The sequence below is a fragment of the Ctenopharyngodon idella genome, chromosome 1 (assembly GCF_019924925.1).
Source record: "Ctenopharyngodon idella isolate HZGC_01 chromosome 1, HZGC01, whole genome shotgun sequence".
Classification (NCBI taxonomy): Eukaryota; Metazoa; Chordata; class Actinopteri; order Cypriniformes; family Xenocyprididae; genus Ctenopharyngodon; species Ctenopharyngodon idella.
In genome coordinates this window covers 18,878,404-18,898,759 of record NC_067220.1, presented here as the reverse complement: position 1 = coordinate 18,898,759, position 20,356 = coordinate 18,878,404, and the positions used below count along the sequence as shown (strand labels likewise).

At 37.0% G+C, this 20,356-nt stretch overlaps 2 protein-coding genes across 3 annotated transcripts; one reads left to right on the top strand and one right to left on the bottom strand.

Moving 5' to 3' along the window:
* Positions 1-653: 653 nt before the first annotated feature.
* Positions 654-6,556, top strand: grhprb (glyoxylate reductase/hydroxypyruvate reductase b). The gene is made up of 9 exons (XM_051897430.1): positions 654-938; positions 2,891-3,021; positions 3,099-3,171; positions 3,246-3,362; positions 3,428-3,516; positions 3,617-3,721; positions 3,813-3,948; positions 5,122-5,252; positions 5,353-6,556. Exons 1-9 carry the CDS (start codon positions 787-789, stop codon positions 5,472-5,474), a joined length of 1,056 nt encoding a protein of 351 aa, XP_051753390.1. The 5' UTR covers positions 654-786; the 3' UTR covers positions 5,475-6,556.
* On the bottom strand, positions 6,503-17,546 carry LOC127514505 (zinc finger and BTB domain-containing protein 5). Of its 2 annotated transcripts, XM_051897406.1 has the most exons (4): positions 17,342-17,546; positions 16,926-16,993; positions 12,933-14,030; positions 6,503-10,839 (listed from the first exon to the last, which is right to left on the bottom strand). In XM_051897406.1, exons 2-4 carry the CDS (start codon positions 16,974-16,976, stop codon positions 9,805-9,807), a joined length of 2,184 nt encoding a protein of 727 aa, XP_051753366.1. In that variant the 5' UTR covers positions 16,977-16,993; positions 17,342-17,546; the 3' UTR covers positions 6,503-9,804. The 2 variants fall into 2 exon arrangements, with proteins under 2 accessions (XP_051753366.1, XP_051753376.1); XM_051897416.1 differs by lacking the exon at positions 16,926-16,993 and having other exon boundaries at positions 17,342-17,545.
* Between the last annotated feature and the right edge of the window lie 2,810 nt (positions 17,547-20,356).

Below are 20,356 nucleotides of genomic sequence, written 5' to 3'. Positions count from 1 at the left end.
GTATAGGCCTACTCGATATCCGGTGTTTCAGCACGAGACCGTCTAGTTCAGGAACGGACAAAAAATGTGTGTTTGACCTATCAACCATTGACCAGGAACATTCATTTGAACACACACACACACACACACACACACTCCAACTCAAAAGTTGCATAGAAGTGGAGCAACCTTGAACTGTCAGGTACCCCAGAAAATAATATTCAAAATCAGATCTTGCACTGGTGATTTTAACACATAGGCCTAGAGAAACACACATAAAACTAAACACCACAGTCCTACATTTATTTGTCTTCTTTCTTTCTTTTTTGTCATTTTTGACTAATGTGCTTATAAGTTAATGTCTATATATAAATAGACATTAAATGCATAACTTTTCAAAATTTCAATCTTTTTTCTATTTCTTTTTCAATAAGATCTATTTGGTTAAAATGTATTTCAGCATTCATTGCTTTTCATAAATTAGCCTACATTACACATTTGCTTGTGACCCTGATTAATGATTGACTGAAACAAAATCAATAGCCATTGATACCAGAAATTGAGACATACACTACGCTTAGTGGTTTGTTATGGTACTTTGGAATGTAAAACAAATAAACAAACAAAAAACATATTTATCTTACATATTTGCTCTCTGACTCAACTCATGTTGTTTGGAGAGACTGAGAGAGACACACCACCCATTCGTTTCCTCCCCCTAAACTGTCCACACACTGCACTTGCTGCCTCTTCCAGCTTCTGTCTTTAGTTTACCAAAGATCCCTGCACTGACTGATATTGCTCGTAATGTGGTGCAGTAGAACAGCGCTCGGGAGACTGCAGAAGATCGCCCCGTGTACCGTCTCCGGATTTCATCGCGCGATGTCCACGTTACCCAAAGTTTATGTGACGCGCAAGGTGCCGCCGGACGGACTGGACATTCTCCGCAAATCCGGACAGTAGGTTGAAGCAGTCACCATACACCAGTACGCTTCATAAAACCTGTTTAATTCCACGCTGATTTTTTTTTGTGTGTAAAAATGTAGGTTATTAGGCCTATTTAGACCCTTTTTCTGGCCGCAAAGTTTATGAATAAATAGGCTTAATAATGATTTTTAAATAGCCTATTGATTGAGCAACACAACGTCAAAAATTTTATTTTTAATGCTGATTAAAATGGGTAGCCTAACACTTCACAATAAGGTTTCATTTAGTTTAGTTAAATGATTAGTTCACTGCTGAATGAAAATTTCCTGATAATTTACTCACCCCCATGTCATCCAAGATGTTCATGTCTTTCTTTCTTCAGTCGAAAAGAAATTAAGGTTTTTAATGAAAACATTCCAGGATTATTCTCCTTATAGTGGACTTCAATGGACTCCACTGTTGAAGGTCAAAATTACAGTTTTAGTGCAGCTTCAAAGGGATTTAAAAGATACCAGACGAGGAATAAGGGTCTTATCTAGCGAAACGATCGGTCATTTTCTAAAAAAAATCAAATGTATATGCTTTATAAACACAAATGATCGCCTTGCGAGTGCTTCCGCCTTCCGTATTCTTCAAAAAGCTTACGCTGTATGTCCTACGCCTTCCCTATTCAACTTACGGGACGAACGCGGCGCCTGTTCCGTTTTTTTTTCGTAAGTAGAATAGGAAAGGCGTAGGACATACAGTGTAAGTTTTTTGAAAAATACGCAAGGCGATCATTTGTGTTTATAAAGCATATACATACAGAAAATGACCGATCGTTTCGCTAGATAAGACCTTTATTCCTCGTCTGGTATCGTTTAAAGCTCTTTGAAGCTGCACCGAAACTGTAATTTTGACCTTCAGTGGAGTCCTTTGAAGTCCACTATAAGGAGAATAATCCTGGAATGTTTTCATCAAAAACCTTAATTTCTTTTCGACTGAAGAAAGAAAGACATGAGCATCTTGGATGACATGGGGGTGAGTAAATTATCAGGAACATTTTATTTCAAAGTGGACTAATCCTTTAACTACGTTAGTGAACATGAAGTAACAATGAACAATATTTATAGCATTTATTAATCTTAGTTAATTTCAACATTTACTAATAGGCTACATTTCAATTTAGATCAAAAGCAGGCCTAGCTGTTAACATAGCAACTGAACAATTGCACTTTTAACTAACATTAACAATGCTTAATAAATGCTATGGAAATATTGCTAATTGCTGTTACTGTATTAATAAATGTTAACAAATTAGACCTTATTGTAAAGTGTTACCAATAGCTATATCAAAAAATAAAGGTGCAGTGACATTTTAACATTGTTCGGCGAATTTTCGTGGTTGAAATAAAGTCATTCCCAAATAAATTCCCTTCACATGCGTCGCTCTGGTTCAAGTTGGTCCAACAGAAATCTACTTGTTTTGAATAACTTTTGTGTGAGCTGTGCCTCATATATCACTGAACTATTGACTATAGACAATGGACGTTTTTGCATTATATTTACGTGTAGGCCTATGTAACATGGACACGGCCAAGTTTAGCTCACTAAAGCAGTAATAAGGTACATATTTTCCAAACCAGTGACTTGTTCAACATGTGCCAACTGGAAACTCTGCTAAGTTGAAGATAAGTAGCCTAACTGAGGGAGAAAAAGTTAATACAAAACCAACTAGCTGTGCATTCTCATTCTGAACCTTACTCACAGACTCATTTCTATTTCCATTTCTATTTTTGGGTTCGAGAAAACAAAAAATATCATCTTTTGACAATCTGCCATTTCAGTCTGTTCAACTTTGTTTTGAGAATTTGTGCAGCTACAGTGATATTACCTGTTTTGATCAGTTTATGGAGATTTTATTGAGCCAAATCATTGAACTGCTCTCTTCTCATTTCTCACTCTTCATAACCAAATTCTCTCAATTCTACCTACACAATATCAGGGTGCAGTTTGAGATGTGGGACTCTGATGACCCTGTGCCCCGAGTGGAGCTGCTGAAGAAGGTCAAAGGTTGCGATGGAATACTGTGTGTACTCACAGAGAAGATTGATGCACAGCTATTGAACGCTGCAGGTTAGCTTGCAATGCATGATCATTAGGTTGAAACAAAAGCAGACAAATTCAGAGACGTGTGTGTCTCAATAATGCAGGTCCAAATCTAAAAGTCCTCAGCACCATGTCAGTGGGCTTTGATCATCTTTCTCTGGATGAACTCAAGAAAAGGTCAGTTGTGCGAGTAAATTTAGATATGAATTTCTTGAAATGTGCATTGTTTACGTGGGCTTGTGTGTTTCCAGGGGTATCCGTGTAGGATATACTCCGGATGTACTGACTGACGCTGTGGCTGAACTGACTGTTGCCCTGTTACTCGCTACATCCAGAAGACTCATTGAGGCCACACATGAGGCTAAAACGTACTAAAACTAACATTTGATGGTTAATCATGCACTGATCCATACTGATTTATACTTGTGCTTAGGGGTGGCTGGGGTACTTGGAGAACTTTATGGCTGTGCGGTCATGAACTAGCAAACAGCACAGTTGGCATTTTGGGACTTGGGAGGATTGGTAAGGAATAGAGTGGCCTTATGACTCTATATAATTTTTGAATGATTTATTAGTTCAGGGTGTTGGTTAAATTGAGGTTGTGTGGTGTATACGTGTGTAGGTGTGGCTATCGCCGAGCGTCTGAAGCCATTTAAGGTGAAGAAGTTCATCTACACAGATGTAGAGCCGAGACCTGAGCTCGCAAAAATGATAGAGGCAGAATATGGTAGGAAGATCTCAGAACCTTCACAGAACCTTCATGAGAGTTTGCTTTACAAGGTAGCAAACAAATGAATGGTGTGTGTGTGTGTGATCAGTCTCTTTAGATGAGTTGGCCAAGCAGTCTGATTTCCTGGCCATATGCTGTGCTCTGACTCCAGAGACTCATGGGATCTGCAATTGGAATCTCTTCTCCAAGATGAAGAAAAATGCCATCTTCATCAATACAAGCAGGTAATGCTACTGTAATACATCCTTTCAAGTGTTTTTCATTATTTATTTACCATTATAGTATTTATTAATATTTTGAATTAGCTTTTATTGTTATTTTTGTTATATTTTAGTAATCTTTGTGCTTTTATAATTTTTATTAGTTTATTTTTATATTTCTATTTAGCTTTAATTATTTTTATTTCAGTTTCAGTTTTAATAATTTTAGTACTTCAACTTTAATTTATTTCAGTTAGTTGCCATGTTTTAAACTTTAAGTTTCATCTAATATTTATATTTTATTTCAGCTTTATTTCAATTAACTAAAGTGATTTTAGTTTTAGTCGACAATAACAACACTGATTCTTTCTACATTTCTAATACAAATTTGAAGTTTTATAAATTGACATTAATGTATTATGACCAAACATTAATTAACAGTGAACAATAGTATATTTAAAAGTTAATATTAAATCATCAAGATCTATAAATGCAAGGTCTAATAAACTGATCAACACACTGTTTACATGTTAAGCTACCCTACTGCTGTCTCGCAGTGAATATCACTGGAAAGTGAGCATTTGTATGGCCTACTTGCGTGCACAAGTCAAAATGTACACTTCTTGTTTTGTTATTTATGGAATAGTGCAGTATTTATAAATGATTTATCCCTGCAAATAATATTTTTTTAATTCATGTGCCCTCATAATCTTTAAAATAAATCCCTTCCCACTTGCAGTAACATTTCTTCTCTTCTTTGAAGACGCATTTACTGGAACAAGGGCGGGAAAACCTGTCACTCATATGAGATCACAGCAATAGCAAGCATTCCAACAATCCAATCAATTCCTGACAGACAAAATCAAGTCCCACCCTACATATATTTTCTTGTTCATGAAACCATTTCACTCTGATATACAATATACAATGGGGAGGAGAAGACTATCGCAACTTCCGACTTTAAAGTGAGCACTGGTGAATGGTGCATGACATATGGGCATCTTTAATACACCCTGTATAAAGACATACATCACTGCCACTTTTGGAATAGTAGCCTCAAAAAAAGAAAGCATCAAAATTCATTAATTTATTGAAGTTTTAAGCATTCACTTCAAAGTAACATAACCACAATACTGGTGTATACCAGTATTTTCAAAAAGGCCCTTGACTGCATGACTCTGTGTTGTTATTGTAAAGAGGGGGAGTGGTCAATCAGGAAGATCTGTATGAAGCCCTGTCCACCGGTCTGATTGCTGGAGCCGGGCTTGATGTCACCACACCTGAACCGCTGCCCACACACCATCCTCTTTTCACACTCAAAAACTGTGGTAAGCATGCATGTGTGCATGTATGTATTTTACTGAAGTATTTGATACAGGTCTTCTCTGAAAACATTTGAGTATTCTGTGTTTATATATGTATTTGCAGTGATTCTTCCCCACATTGCCAGTGCTTCCTACACGACACGGAACGCCATGTCTGCTCTTGCTGCCAATAACCTGCTCGCTGGACTAAGAGGAGAACCCATGCCTAAAGAACTTAAACTGTAGAAAGAGACGCCATAGAACCAGTTAAGGGAATAGTTCTTGCCAGAATGAAAATTGCGTCTTTATTTACTCGCCTTCCTGTTGTTCCAAACCTGTATGACGTCTTTTTCCAAGGAATTTTTTAAAAATCTTCATACAGCTCTTTTCTAAACAACAGTTTACAGTGACCACAGCTCCAAAAAAGGCCACATTAATTACTTTCATATATAAAATTGGCCAATAACTAATATGCCAATATACTGTGCATCCCTACAAAAAAGCACCACAAATTTAGCCCATAAATGTCATAAGTAGGGCATAAATGTCATTTAAATAATAAGCTAACTGGACATAGTTTACTAGACATAACATAACTGGACATAACAGCATGTGTTAAGTATATAGAGACAGAATTGTCATTTTGTGTGAACTTTCCCTTTAAAATAAATGCAGAACCCACGTTTGTGTTCTAACATCAAAAGACCAGTGTTTGCGAGTATACAGACAAGGTTCACAGTCTGAGATCAATGATCTACAAAGAGCAAACTCAGCAAAGACCAGCAAGGTCCATACAAGTCATATGGTTCTTAAATATGTTGCAAGTTTAGTACTTTTTAGTCTTCCCTTTTCAAACCGGACAAAAACAAACACATTAATGAAAAGACAGAGAGAATGTCTAGTATTCTTCATGATTTTATTTACTTAATTTTTTTAAACCAGTAGAAAAAAGGAGTGTTCTAACAATGTGCGATTAATAGCCATTACACAAACTCACATTAATTCCTTCACTTTTGGCATCTCTAGATCTGAAGAAAAAAAAAATCATTGTGATTTGTGATTCAATTAATTTAAAGAAACCGTCCTCTTTGACTACTGTTACAGATAACACATGATATGTACATACATTTAAGGTCATCTTCTTTGTGACAATTAATGTGTAAATTGAAAATTTAAACTGGTTTTGAATTTCTGATATTTCCAGTATATTTTGATTATACTAGAAATGATGTAACAGAACTGTTGCATAAACACTCATGTTTTAAGATTCATGTAAAAAAAAAAAAAAAAAAAAATCAATAATTTGAAAAAATAAAAGTACAGTAATTTATAGACTTAAATGTCTCCATTTTGTTTTAGATTAATGTGCAGTCTTCGATAAGGGGTTAGGTTATGATTTTCCATATTCAGTACCTTCGAGTTAATCCAATCAAACAAGATTTCATATAGGGGCAATATTGAGCATAAAAGGCATTACTTATATTCAAATAAAAGATGGCATAAATAAAATACAAAAATCTACGGTAAGATAGCTTATTTACAGGTTGGAATGTGTTTATAAAAGCAGCTTTTAAATCTTAACGGTTATACTTAGAGTATTTAAGGACTCCTCTCAGTACAGCATCAAACACATGACAGAAGACAACACTTCTCACAAAATACTAGGACATGACCGTAATATAATATTAACTCTTAACAGTATCCATAAACAACCACTAATACAAAGACTGAACATCTATTTTTATTTACAGCAAATTACGGATCATTTTTAAAATCCTATGATTACTTACTCCACAAACCATAAAACATTAAAGCCTTAAAGACTGAAGGTGCAATTTTTACATAAAAGTTCATTTTCTTTAACATTCTCTCTGTGCTCTGGAAGGTCAAAAGAGGCACATGAATGTATTAACACCCTTTTCTAAAGTGACAACCTGACTAATAGCTACCACTTGATTTTGCTCAAATTCTTTAATATGAATGTACCACCAAGCATGTGCTTGAGCTAATATGGAAAATGAGTAGCCATAAACATCGTAGTCTATTCTCTCAGTACTAATAGCAGTTTCAGCCACAGAGGCATCAATGTTAGCTTTACCAGAAGCAAAACACGCTGAAAGTCCATCTCTTCAATGCTTTGTTTATGCTTTCTATCTGCACAGCCTTTATCAATATAAGAACATCCGAATACAATAGAAAAAGGCACAAATACACAGTGCTATAAGTCAAAATGTTCCTACATTCACCTCTTCTGTGCAAAAGGGAATAGCCTTAATTTTGAACATATTACCACATTAATATTTTCAAAAATACAAGATAATAACTGCGGTCCATAGAAAACACCAAATAATGTTTAATCATTAGGTGTTAGTATTAGTTAGGTGTTAATTAGCTTAGAGACATCTGGGCAACAAGGCTTTCAGTCACTTTTGATTTATTTCCACATATGGTCAGCCATACTTGATTCACAATTTGCCTTATAATAGAAGGCATTTTATTTGACCTTTTAACAGTAAAAGTGTACCAGTAGTGTTTCTGGTAGGCTACTCATCTATTAAACCATTTGCTACATATCAGCGGTGTTCCAAAACCTTGCAAGCTTACAACCTAGACAGTATTTTAAGGCTTTAAAGGCAGTTTCTTAATGTGAAGGCTGATTCTGCCCAAATTCTAAAGCAGAATCACATGTATCCTGCACGACAAAGGCAATACCAGAATGCATTGCGCCAAGCTCACTGGAAGAAAATGCATCCAAAAATGGATAAATATACTAAAAACATGCTATTTAGCAACATTCTAACATCAAATGAAGATAATGCACTCATATTAGTATGAATGAGAGAAAGTGCAATGCAAAATAAGATGGAATAAGTCCCGTCCTTCTAAATAAAAGACCCAATCGGCAATCGGCTTAGAATAGGACCATGCGCACTGGTACCAACCTGAAATCTTTTTTTAAACTTTTTAACGCTATTTAAGCATAAGAAACAACATTTGGACAGCTCATAACAGATTCTGTTAGAGATCTGAATTATTTAAATGTGAGAGGGGATATCAAGTAGACAGGACTTGCGTTCCTCCAAGAAACTTTGCATTCTCTCGCAAAAGGTTTCTGTTTGCCTGAGAAACTTTGCATTAGCGGACACAAAAGCATTGAAATGTAAGTTTGCAAGTAAATGCAAAGTTTCTTAGGGGAATGAAATGAAAACTTTTGCAAGAACACCACATTTTTGCAAGAGAATCCAAACGTTTTTTGGGGCGGGGGTTCACGAGCACAAAAGTTTCACGAGTGAATGCAAGCAGCATTTAAATATTTTTTCCTCCCATCACCATTTCCCTTTAGTGCAAGGATGGGCAACTCCGGTCCTGAAAGGCCAGTGTCCTGCAGAGTTTAGCTTCAAACATACCTGAAATAATCTAACCAAAGTCTTTGGGATTACTAGAAAATTACAGGCAGGGGTGTTTGATTAGGGATAGAGCTAAACTCTGCTGGCTAGTGGCCCTCAAGGACTGGAGCTGCTCATTCCTGCCTTTGGAGCTCTGAAACGTTAAGCATTATGTGTGGCGCACAAAGCAACTGCCTATGTTCCAATGTGAGGTTCCATTTCAGTTAGGATGCTGCTTTAGGAGGCAGTGGACAGCCAGGCAGCTCGCTTGGTTTTGGAACACCGCTTAAAAGCAGTGGTTCTCATCTTTTTAGACAATTTTCGAAGGCCCATCTATTTAAGCTGACATGTACTTCTATACTAATAAAAGAAATAAAGTAAAAAATATGAAGTTTAATGTTGTACATCTTTATTCTAAGTATCAAGATTGTTAATATAACTCAATTTAAATCATTTTAAGGGTTTCCCGGAAGTTTGAAAATTCACCTAGTGGGCCCCGGCTCCCTGTTTGAGAACCACTGGCCTAATGGTAAACATAAGCAAAAATACTTCAATAACACACAGCTGACAATACAACACTAACTTCCATAGAGGGACTGAAACTCAAAGCTTCTGATCATCATGATCCAGGATTCAGCTACTAAGGTTCTGTCTGACATCTGCTTGCAATGCTTAGCGCAGACCTCTCCATTACCATTCTTTTAAAAATATTTCACAGTGAAACCTAACGGGATAGTACACACAAAAATTTAAATTCTTATGTTGTTCCAAACCTGTATGACTTTCTTTCTTTAGCTGAACACAAAAGATATTTTGAAGAATGATTCAACTGTATCTGTCCATAAAATTAAAACTAATGTTTACTGTATGGACCAAAAATAAAAACACTCATACAGACTTTACTTTATAAAAAAAAAAAAAAAATCTGTGTTCTGCAGAAGAAAGAAAGTCAGGTTAGTTTTGATTTTTGGGTAAGCTATCCATTTAATTTGTACCATCAATGGCATGTTAATTGGAAGCATGTTAACAACAAACAACAGTGTTGAAACACTTAAAAAAAGTTACCAGAGCTACTATAATGGCGGATGTGGGATTATGGTGTACAGGTCTGCCCATACAGTAGAGAAACTGACTGGTGGCCACCGGTCATCCTTGTATGGCGTCTTTGGAGTGACTGCGAATGTGATGAATTAGAGCAGGGCATTAGACATATCACTGTTCTGCCATCGTAAGCAGGTTGTTTTTGAGTGCTTGTACAAGTGACTGGACTGACTAAAGCGTTTGCCACATTTCAGACAGGCATACGGGCGCTCTCCCGTATGAACTCTTATGTGTTTCTTGCAGTCTGTCAGAGTGAGGAACGTCTTACAACAGATCTTGCAGGCATACTTCCTGGCACCTTCCACCACTAGCACGTTGTGCTCGGATAGTGCCTTTTTACACTTTGACAGAACATCTGCAGAGGCTCTTGTCAACTGGGGTAGAGGGTTCAAGTTGGAGCTGCTACCATTTTGACCCACAGTGATAGAACCCTCAAAGTTTACTCCATTAAGAAGCATTGAGGAGGAAGAGGACGAGGAAGCAACATCAAGTTGCTGAGGGCCATCCGTAAGCATTGAAGCACCTCCTGGCGGAACTTTGGGAGCGATGCGCCTGTATGAGTGGCACCCTGCAGCGCCACCCCTGGATGAACGAGGGAAGGTCTGCAATCCCAAAATGTTGCGCTGGAACTCGAGCGCAAGCTGGTCCACCGATCCACCACGTGACGGCGTTAATGAAGAAGATGATGCTATTCCATCATGCAGTGGCCGTAGAAGGAGAGACTCTGGCTGCAAGTCAGAGCAGACCTGTGCCTCGCCTGGAAGAAGGTGCAGAGAGGAAGATGCAGTGTTGATGGAATCAGTAGGAAGGAAGAAGCGAGCAGAATCGTGGTCTGCTTGAAACTCTCCGGTTGTAGTGTTAGGAACATTGTCAACACTATGGGCAAGGTTAGATGACGCCCCTCTGCCAGCAAAGGTCTTTGTGCTGAGGAAACTGGAGATATGCAACCCGGAAGAGGGCTCCAGAGCGTCACTGCAGGAGAGCTCCTCTCCTCTTCCTCTGTCTTCTGCTGCTCCTAATCCCTTGTTTCCTTTAATTAGTAGCTCAGAGCTGGGCTGGGGATCGGAGAAGCTGCGCTCACTGCCCTCTGGACTCAGCTCCAGCTTTTCTCCAACTGGCTCCACCTGAGGAAACATCACATTATTACTAATTAGAGGTGGGCAATATGACCAAAATCTTATATCATGTTATGAGTAATTTTATTTCACGATAACAATATATATCACAATATAGTTTTTTTTTTTTTGCTTTAAATAAGGTTGATATCAAAATGTTTGATACCACTGAAATTTCATAATTCTTGTCACCATTTTCAATATCACAAAAAATAATACTACCCTAAGTAAAAAAACAAAAAGTAAAAAAAACAACAAAAAACAAACAAAAAAAAACTGAAGACAAGTAAACTGATAAAGAAAGAAAAAAAAAAAAACTAATTACAACCATACAGGAAAACAAACTACAACAGAACAAAGACACAAATGAAATAGACCTACCTGAAAAACTTAAAGCAGTTAGGCATATATAGAAATACTACATAAATTGTATAAAGTAATCAAACGTATAAAAAACACAGTGTAAATTAAATATTCACTTTTTCCTATTAAAGTTACAAAAGTGATTCAGTCTAGAGCAGTGAGAGATTTTCTTTTTTGTTGCTTGATTAACGTCAATAACGACAGCAGGTAAATTTGGATGCTGTCACTTTAAGACCGACTGCACGGATCCAATATACTTGTGTGTTTTTTTTTCCCTCAACTGTTTACGTTCACTTAAGACATAAATGACTGTGTTTACTTGCAAAGACATGGTCACTTTGACACGTAAGTGTTTGTATTTGACTGTTCAAGCCCTATTAGCCGGCAAAAAGTACTCAGTTCAGTTCTCACACGAGGCTTCGTGTGCACGCGTCTCTCAGACAGCGCTGAGAAACAGTCTCTCTGACAGCACATGCATACAGTGAAATGAGTTGTCTTTCGCTGCTTACTGTGCTTCAACGGTTTAAAATCACTTTTTAAAACGCAATACTTAAAAACGCATGTAAAAGATAAGTTTTCTTGATTGCGTACTAGCACAGCAACGTCACGTGAGCGTAACCGTGAAAGAGACGATAGTCCAAAATCTCTACTGGTTGACATATTTCTACTAGTTAATCGTGTCTACCGGTATATCGCCCACTGTACGATTACTCAGTACTAACTACTTACTAATACTAAGTATTTACAAAGTACTAGTAAATACCTAGTATTAGTAAGTACTAAGTAAATACTAGTATTTACTAAATATTTAATATTTAGTAAATCCATCTTGGTAACACACCCTGGCAACTATTTTCTACGTAGGTAATACGCATAGAAGTATGGCTCCATCTACTAGAATGGCTATAAACTGTCAAAAACAATAATTGTTTAAATAAAATATCTTTCCAAGCAGCAATAAAATGGAACAAAAGTGTTTCATTTTGCTTCTCGTGAATTGAAATCCACAAGAAAATCCGACAACAAATGTATTGGAAATGTTGTTCTTTTGCAATACATAAATACACAAGATTTTTTTTGTTTTTGAAAGAAGTCTCTTATATTCACAAAGACTGTATTTATTTGATCAAAAATAGTCAAAAACAGTAAAACTGAAATATTATTATTATTATTAATAACTGTTTTCTATTTTAATATATTTTAAAATGTAGTTTATTTTTGCGATTGCCGTTTTCAGCTCCAGTCTTCAAGTGTCACATGATCCTTCAGAAATCATTCTAATATGTCGATTTGCTGCTTAAGAAACATTTCTTTTATCATGTTGAAAACAGTAATGCTGGTTAATTTTTGTGGAAACTGTGGGAACTGTCTTCTTTACTGTGACTTTTGATCAACTTCATGTGTCCTTGCTGAATAAAAGGTATTCATTTCTTTCAAAAAGAAAAATTTTACTGACCCTAAACTTTTGAATGGTAGTGTATAGCCTATATTTTTTTCAGGAACAATATATGAAGAAAATAATAAATTACAGCATTTCCTTTTGAAAATGGTTATAGATCTACAATGAATATTACTTTTTATAATATGGAAAGGTATTCGGTTTGTTTCATGAGGAAATTCAGGAACCAAAATACTAACTTAGCTGGGACAATTTGGCAAAACACTCACAAATCGTGTGCCTAAAAATCCAGTAACAAAATATGTTACAGTCCCACTAGCTTAATATCAAAAACAATTACCTGGTCACTCCCTTCTGCCTGAGAGGTAACATCGCTAGTCTCATCGGCAGCCTCTGGAGAACTCAGTGGCTCACTCTTCACCACGACCTGCATGTGCTGCTGCTGCTCCTCTTCTTCCTCACCTCCAGTCTTTATCTTTATCCCCTCGCTATGGTGATGGCTCGCATCAGGGTACTCCTCTTTACGCGGCAACAGCAACGTTTTTTCCGGTCCTGCTCCCCTGCCTCCATCTGACTGACTGGGAAGTTGCATGTCTTCATGGGTCAGTCCCCTCCGGTACTCATCTTGCTCTAGTAAACCTCCATCATCCCCTGGAATGACCCCAGCGATGACCTCATCCACCATCTTACTGTGAGAATCTGGAGACAGAAGCTCCTCTCCACCCTCTCGGCCCTCCGATTCCCCCACAATCCCCTCCACCTGTGAGGAGAGGCGCGGCCTCCCCCGCTCTGGAGCTATCATGGACAAGGGCTGTTTGCGCTTCAGGAAGCGGCGTGTTGGGTGAGAACCATGCTGATCCACTAACCCGCTACCGCACCCTGAACCCGTTCTCCTCCCGGTCCCTGTTCCCCCATCTTCAGCCCCACTGAGGGCAGAACTGACCAAGCTCAAACCGAGCTGTTGCAGCAGAAATGAGCGCTGGAGATGAGAGTTTGCAGCCGCTGCTGCTTGTTGCTGCTCAGCGTGATGCTGACCACCACGGTCTGCCGGAGGAGACATGGGCAGAGTGCGAGTCGTAAGGTAGTGCTTACAGGCTTTCACCACAGCATTTAGATGCAGATGAGAAGCAGCCAACAAGACATCCATAACATTACTCTCTCCTAGCATCAGCGTGGATGTGTACATCATGTCCATGAGAGCAGCAAATGCTTCAGCTGTCACCACCTCTGAGTCCAGGTGGATCATCCTCGTGCTGGCATCTCCCTCAGCAGCAGTAAACAGGGCTCGAAAATGCGTACTGCAGGCGGAAAGCACAGCGCGGTGGGCCTTGAAATGACGGCTGCCTACCATGATCACACAGTCACACAGCTGTCCATGCAGCCGCTGGTAGTTCAACTGCTGGAAGATCTGCTCAAAGTGCCCTGGGAAATCCATGACCTGAGAACAAATAAGGAATAGATCTGTAAGAGAAATGTTAAGATGAGGAACCATTTAATGCTCAAGCAATACGGACTACACTGTAAATACATTTTTACTGTTTTACAGTACATTTTCGAGGTTGTAAATAAAACAGGATCATTGGAGTATGTCTCACAAGAAAGTACTATTTCAGATTTTTACTTCACAATTTCACTTTTAATTCAATGTGTTACTTGCCGTTTGTTTTGTAATTATTTGTGAAATTTACTAGCAAAATTGTTGAAAATTATTTCTACACTACAATTTTTCAGTGCAGACGTAATCCAGCATAGTGTATACAGAATCAGACTTCTAAGCGTACCTGTCAACCTTCCTGTTTTTCCCAGGATTCTCCCGTATTTTACCATTCTATTCCGTCAGCATCCCGTTTAAATATTTTCCCGTATTTCTCCCGTATTTTTAATCTTTCTATAAAAAAAATCCCACAGGGCGTGTTTGATATGTTTGCTACATTCCCCTCCGGTAAAGCAGGTGGCAGTATATAGAACATTAGCTGTAACATCTAGTGAAGTCATTAGCTGTGTCTGAATCCGCTCACTCATTCACTCATTCACTAATCCCTATATAGTGTATGGCATTTGAGTACACTATATCTGCAAGGAGTGAACAAAAAATGAAGTGAGTAAATTTGGACGCTAACGTATACACTGTGCGTCGGAGAACTGGAGAAAATTTCCCTTATTTACAAATCCCAATGTTGACAGGTATACTTCTAAGGGTTTGTGGACTAAAGTGCTAACACAATGGTGAGTAGAAAGAAAAAAAAAAAAACACATTAACAGGGAATCCTTTTGATTTGACTGGTTTATTATTGGTTTCCTACAGACATAAATATAAAATGTAAAAAATAATCGTTAATATGCAAGCAAACAGAGAAATATTTCCAAAAAATCCAAATAAAGACTTAAATGTTTCAATATTGTAAAAAACATTAGACAATAAATCAAATAATCTTACATTTTATACATGCAACAAACACTGACACATTTCCTGTCCTGTGGTAGCAAACGCACTAAATCTGATTAAACCACATAATACAGTAAATAGCAAATGACTCAAAACAATCAATGGTTTACTGAAAGATTATTCAGTTTAACTAACCACACCCCTCATTCTCCTAAAAGGGAGAAGAGAAAAACCACAATCAAATATGGAATACCAGTCTGGATTTCCTATAGTGTCCTACAGTACATAATGATTTCTAAAAGGAATTTAAAAGGTGTGCAAATGGTGTATATGGTTTTTAGGGTGTTTACACACATGGTTGATTCTGTAAGTGTCTGTGATGCAGATGATCAAGCAATTTCAGAAAATTCATTCATGTTTCAAAAATCATAAACCAACACTTGAGGCAGCAGTCATGCAATTACAATAGCCTTTTATTAACCTTCTACCATTTGTCACAACTACTAATTATGTGAGACTGTCTAACCTGACTGCCTGTGCTTCTGGTTATTATTTGTCTGATGCACTAAAGGTTGTATTTTGAAATAAAGGAATGTTAGAGAAATGCAATAATAATAATTACGACAATTACTATTATTATTAGGGGCCAAGCACCGAAGGTGCAAAGACACCTATTGTATCCGTTAGTTTCTTGTTATTCTTCCTTCTTCCGCTCTTGAAGTCTATGGCAGCCCATAGAATCGCCTGCGGGAAAATGATGAAATTTGGCACTCAGATAGTGGGCAGTCTGAACATTAACCACAGCAAATTAGGAGTCTCTAATACTGGCATTGACATTCTACCATAGTACGGATATACCGTGCAACCCTACTGTCCACTATTTTGAATGTCTTTGAAAACATACTTTTTGGAACTCCTCCTAGACTGTTGGTCTGATTTTAACCAAAATCGGCTTTGATCATCTTCAGACCATGCCGGCAAAAAGTTATTAAAAGCTGACGTCAGTTACGCTTTTTTCGTAAGTTGAATACGGAAGGCGTTCTGGTGGAAGCTAGTTATTTTACTTCATAATGTGTTAAATATGGATATTTTTCTTACACAAATGCATCGCTTCACTTCAGAAGGCCTTTTTTAACACCCCAGGGCCGTGTGGAGTGCGTTTATGATGGATGGATGCGCTTTTTTGAGTTTCAAACAGGTGGTTTCCGTGCACTGCCATCATAAAGCTTAGGAGCATCAAGGTGATTATTAATACAACTCCGATTGTATTCATCTGAAAGAGGAAAGTCATATACACCTAGGATGGCTTGAGGGTGAGTAAATCACGGGTCATTTTCATTTTAAAGTAAACTAATCCTTTAACTCTGCAATGCTTTGACATATTGACACCAAACTGTATGTCATTGTCTCCTCACGCTGACCACACATCATCAATTTGGTAACACCACCACCTATTGGTCAAAAGTGATAAGCAATTTAATCCTATTACAAGTGATTGTATTTGTGATTTTTCAGCCATTTTGACTAAAATAATCTAAAAATGTTGCAGTTGCTCTGAAGCTCCCAGGCATGCTTTTTTTTTTTTTTTTTTTTTTTTTGTGCTTGGCCCCGTAATAAATTGCTGCTTACAGCTATATTTATTGTCGTTATTATAGTATCATTATTATTTATTACTCCACTGAATGTGCTGTAATACTAGCTTTAATAATTCAATTAAAAAAAGCAATGTCCCATAAAAAATGAAATAAAATAAAATAAAACTGTACAATGGTAACAATAGTTTACAGCAAAATACCACATTTACTACAATCTACAGAAAACCTACTATACAATATAATGGCCCCACCTTATTATCACATTAAAAACAGTAAGAATCTTTCAGTATCTATCTGCTATCTTGTTTAATTTGTTTTATGGTAGTAACTGTACAGCGGAAGCTATGGTTACCATGGTGAATTCTGCAAGTGGTAAAGTTATCTGCACATCGTTGACCATCATCAGTAGTTTGTGTGAAACTAAATCAGAGAAGAGCAAAACATTTGCGTCAAAACTCTAGTATGACACAAAAATGACATTTACATCCTTTTCAAACGTCACTAGTTAACACAATAAATCCGCACGTACTGCAAAATAAGACAAAGAACGACTTTTATGTAAAGCTTGTCTGGGTGTGCTATTAACACATTTTATGTGTTAACAATACAAAAGGAAAACGATTCATATGTAGATATGCGATCAGATTGATAGCAGCTCATAGTTTAAAGGTGCAATTAATAAATTAAGCAAGTAGTTATGCTGGAGGATAGATGCTACTCTGTTAGCTGCTAGCTCAGTTATCTCACATAGTCTTAAAACACACTTACTTTTCACGTCTATCTCATGTGTCTTCAGAGAGTCCGGGTTTGTCCTCTTGTTACCATCCAAAAATACATGTAAAAACTGCCCATGATAGTTAGCCTATGAAGTTAGACACAATAAAGACGGGTCAGGGGAGACCGCATCAGCTGCCCAGTCTTCATCTAGGAGCAATATGAACACGAATCTCATTCTGCCATCTACTGTACTGGAGAGTGTATGAATAGCGCTCCTGTGATTTTTTAAAGAGATAGTTTGCCAAAAATTAAAATTCTGCCATCATTAACTCACCCTCATGTAGTTTTCATACCTGTATGACTTTCTGCCTTCTGCAAGAAGATATTCTGAAGAATGTTGGTGAACAAACATTTTGGTTACCTCTGACTTTCATTGTATAGGCCTAGTCTACATGGAAATACACATTTAAAAATATTGTGTATGTTCCACAGAAGAAACTACATACTGAAGTGCCTGTATTCATTCAGTCATAACCTCCTAATTGTTTATGAATGTCATTGTTTATAAATGATGTTGAAATGTCATATTTGTGTCTTTTATTATCATAAAATGCAAAAATCCATTGTTTACATAAAGAAGTAGACGTATATCATTAGGAACTGGTAATAATACCCATCTAAACTTTGTCTGTTACACATGCATGATGTAAATTCTACCACATCCCAAATAGGCTACTCAATTGGACTGAGATCTGGTGACTGTGGAGGCCATTTGAGTATAGTGAAGTCATTGTCAAGTTCAAAAAAAAAATGTTTGAGATGATTTGAACTTTGTGGCATACTGGAATAGCCATCAGAAGATGGGTACACTGCGGTCATAAAGGGTTGGACATGGTCAACAACAATGCTCCATACCATTACACCACCAGAAGCAGCCTGAACCGTTGATGCAGGATGGATCTATGCTTTCATGTTGTTTACGCCAAATTCTGCCCATACCATCTGAATGTTTTCCCTCTCTCTCTCTCTTTGGTTACTGATTATGCCCTAGTTTGTTTCCATATTAGTTTCATGCGTTTAATTTCCCTTTGTTTGCTCAGTGTAATTAAGCCCTGTATTTCTACTACTCCTGGGGCCAGTTGTTCAAAAGTAATCTGATTGGATTTTGGCTATTGGATTGGATCAAATCTTGAAAATGGGTTGTTCAAAAGGATAAAGGGATTCTGAAATTAGATTAGATCACAAAATCCAATCTTGGTTTTGATCTGGATAAAATCATCAGTTTGTGTTGTTCAAAACTTTTTAGTAAGATTGGGATACCTTTGATCCAAAAAATCTGGATTACTGTATTATCCCATCAGAAGGGTGGATTTCAGGAACAAAATTGTAATAAAACTTTAAAACTGGATAAAAATAAATTTTTATCATGTAATATACATACACAAACATATTTTTTATTTTATTTTGCTCTTGATTAGATACACTGTTAAAGTATTTAGAAGTAGACATTATAGGCTACATATTTAGCCTTTCGGTAATCGACTGTAAAGTAAAAAAGAGATTTTGGTGCCATAAAATAATCCCCAAACAGCTGTAAATATCAAACAAAAATATTATATTTGATTCAAAGTGTTTTTTTAATCACTGTTTGTAAACTACATTGGCACAATCATAAGAGATGAACCAGTCAAAAGTTCTTTGTGAGCAAATGCAAAGTTTCTTGGGTGAACGCTACGCAAAACTTTTCTGAGAGAACACAAAAGCACTGAAATATTTTTTTTCCACCATCTCATATTCTTTCTATCACCATGTCCTTTTAGGGGCTCGGTAGCACTAGTAATCCAGATTTGGTAATCTGAAATAGTGTGTATCTGGATCAGGGTGATCCAATCCAATTTTTCTCTGAAAAACCAGCACAAAAGTAAGATGGATTACCTGATCCTGGATAGCAAAACATGAGATTTCCAAATCCAAATAATTCTGATCCAGATGAAACTTTTTGAACAACTGGCCCCAGCATTCGCTCGCAAAGAACTTTTGACTGGCTCATCTCTTATGATTGTGCCAATGTAGTTTACGAACACTGATAAAAAAAACACTTTGAATCAAATATAATATTTTTGTTTGATGTTTATAGCTGTTTGGGGGTTATTTTATGGCACCAAAATCTCTTTTTTACTTTACAGTAGGTTACGAAAGGCTAAATATGTAGCCTAATGTGTACTTCTAATTTATTAATTTAACAGGTAAACTAATTAAGAGCAAAATAAAAAAAAATATGTGTGTATGTGTATTATATGATAGAAATGTTGTATTTTTTGGTCTGTTTTAAAGTTTTAAAGTTTTATTACATTTTTGTTCATGAAATCCACCCTTCTGATGGGATCAGTATAATCCAGATTTTTTGGATCAAAGGTATCCAAATCCTACTAAAAAGATTTGAACAACACAGACTGATGATTTTATGCAGATCAAAACCAAGACTGGATTTTGTGATCTAATTTGATTTCAGAATTATTTTTTCCTTTTGAACAACCCATTTTCAACATTTGACCTAATCAGATCCGATCAGATTACTTTTGAACAACTGGCCCCTGGTGACTGTGGAGGCCATTTGAGTATAGTGAAGTCAAGTTCAAAAAAAAAAAAAGGTTTGAGATGATTTGAACTTTGTGGCATACTGGAATAGCCATCAGAAGATGGGTACACTGCGGTCATAAAGGGTTGGACATGGTCAACAACAATGCTCCATACCATTACACCACCAGAAGCAGCCTGAACCGTTGATGCAGGATGGATCTATGCTTTCATGTTGTTTACGCCAAATTCTGCCCATACCATCTGAATGTTTTCCCTCTCTCTCTCTCTTTGGTTACTGATTATGCCCTAGTTTGTTTCCATATTAGTTTCATGCGTTTAATTTCCCTTTGTTTGCTCAGTGTAATTAAGCCCTGTATTTCTACTACTCCTGGGGCCAGTTGTTCAAAAGTAATCTGATTGGATTTTGGCTATTGGATTGGATCAAATCTTGAAAATGGGTTGTTCAAAAGGATAAAGGGATTCTGA

What these genes read in the sequence shown, in the direction of transcription:
- LOC127514505 (XM_051897406.1), bottom strand. Translation starts at nt 16,976, where the DNA reads ATGATGGTCAACGATGTGCAGATAACTTTACCACTTGCAGAATTCACC. An exon ending in CACTTGCAGAATTCACCATG is followed by an intron (nt 14,031 to 16,925) that starts GTAACCATAGCT and finishes ATTTGTTCTCAG; the next exon opens with GTCATGGATTTCCCAGGGCA. An exon ending in AGGCAGAAGGGAGTGACCAG is followed by an intron (nt 10,840 to 12,932) that starts GTAATTGTTTTT and finishes ATGTTTCCTCAG; the next exon opens with GTGGAGCCAGTTGGAGAAAA.
- grhprb (XM_051897430.1), top strand. Translation starts at nt 787, where the DNA reads ATGTGGTGCAGTAGAACAGCGCTCGGGAGACTGCAGAAGATCGCCCCG. An exon ending in AATGATAGAGGCAGAATATG is followed by an intron (nt 3,722 to 3,812) that starts GTAGGAAGATCT and finishes GTGTGTGATCAG; the next exon opens with TCTCTTTAGATGAGTTGGCC. An exon ending in ATCTTCATCAATACAAGCAG is followed by an intron (nt 3,949 to 5,121) that starts GTAATGCTACTG and finishes GTTATTGTAAAG; the next exon opens with AGGGGGAGTGGTCAATCAGG.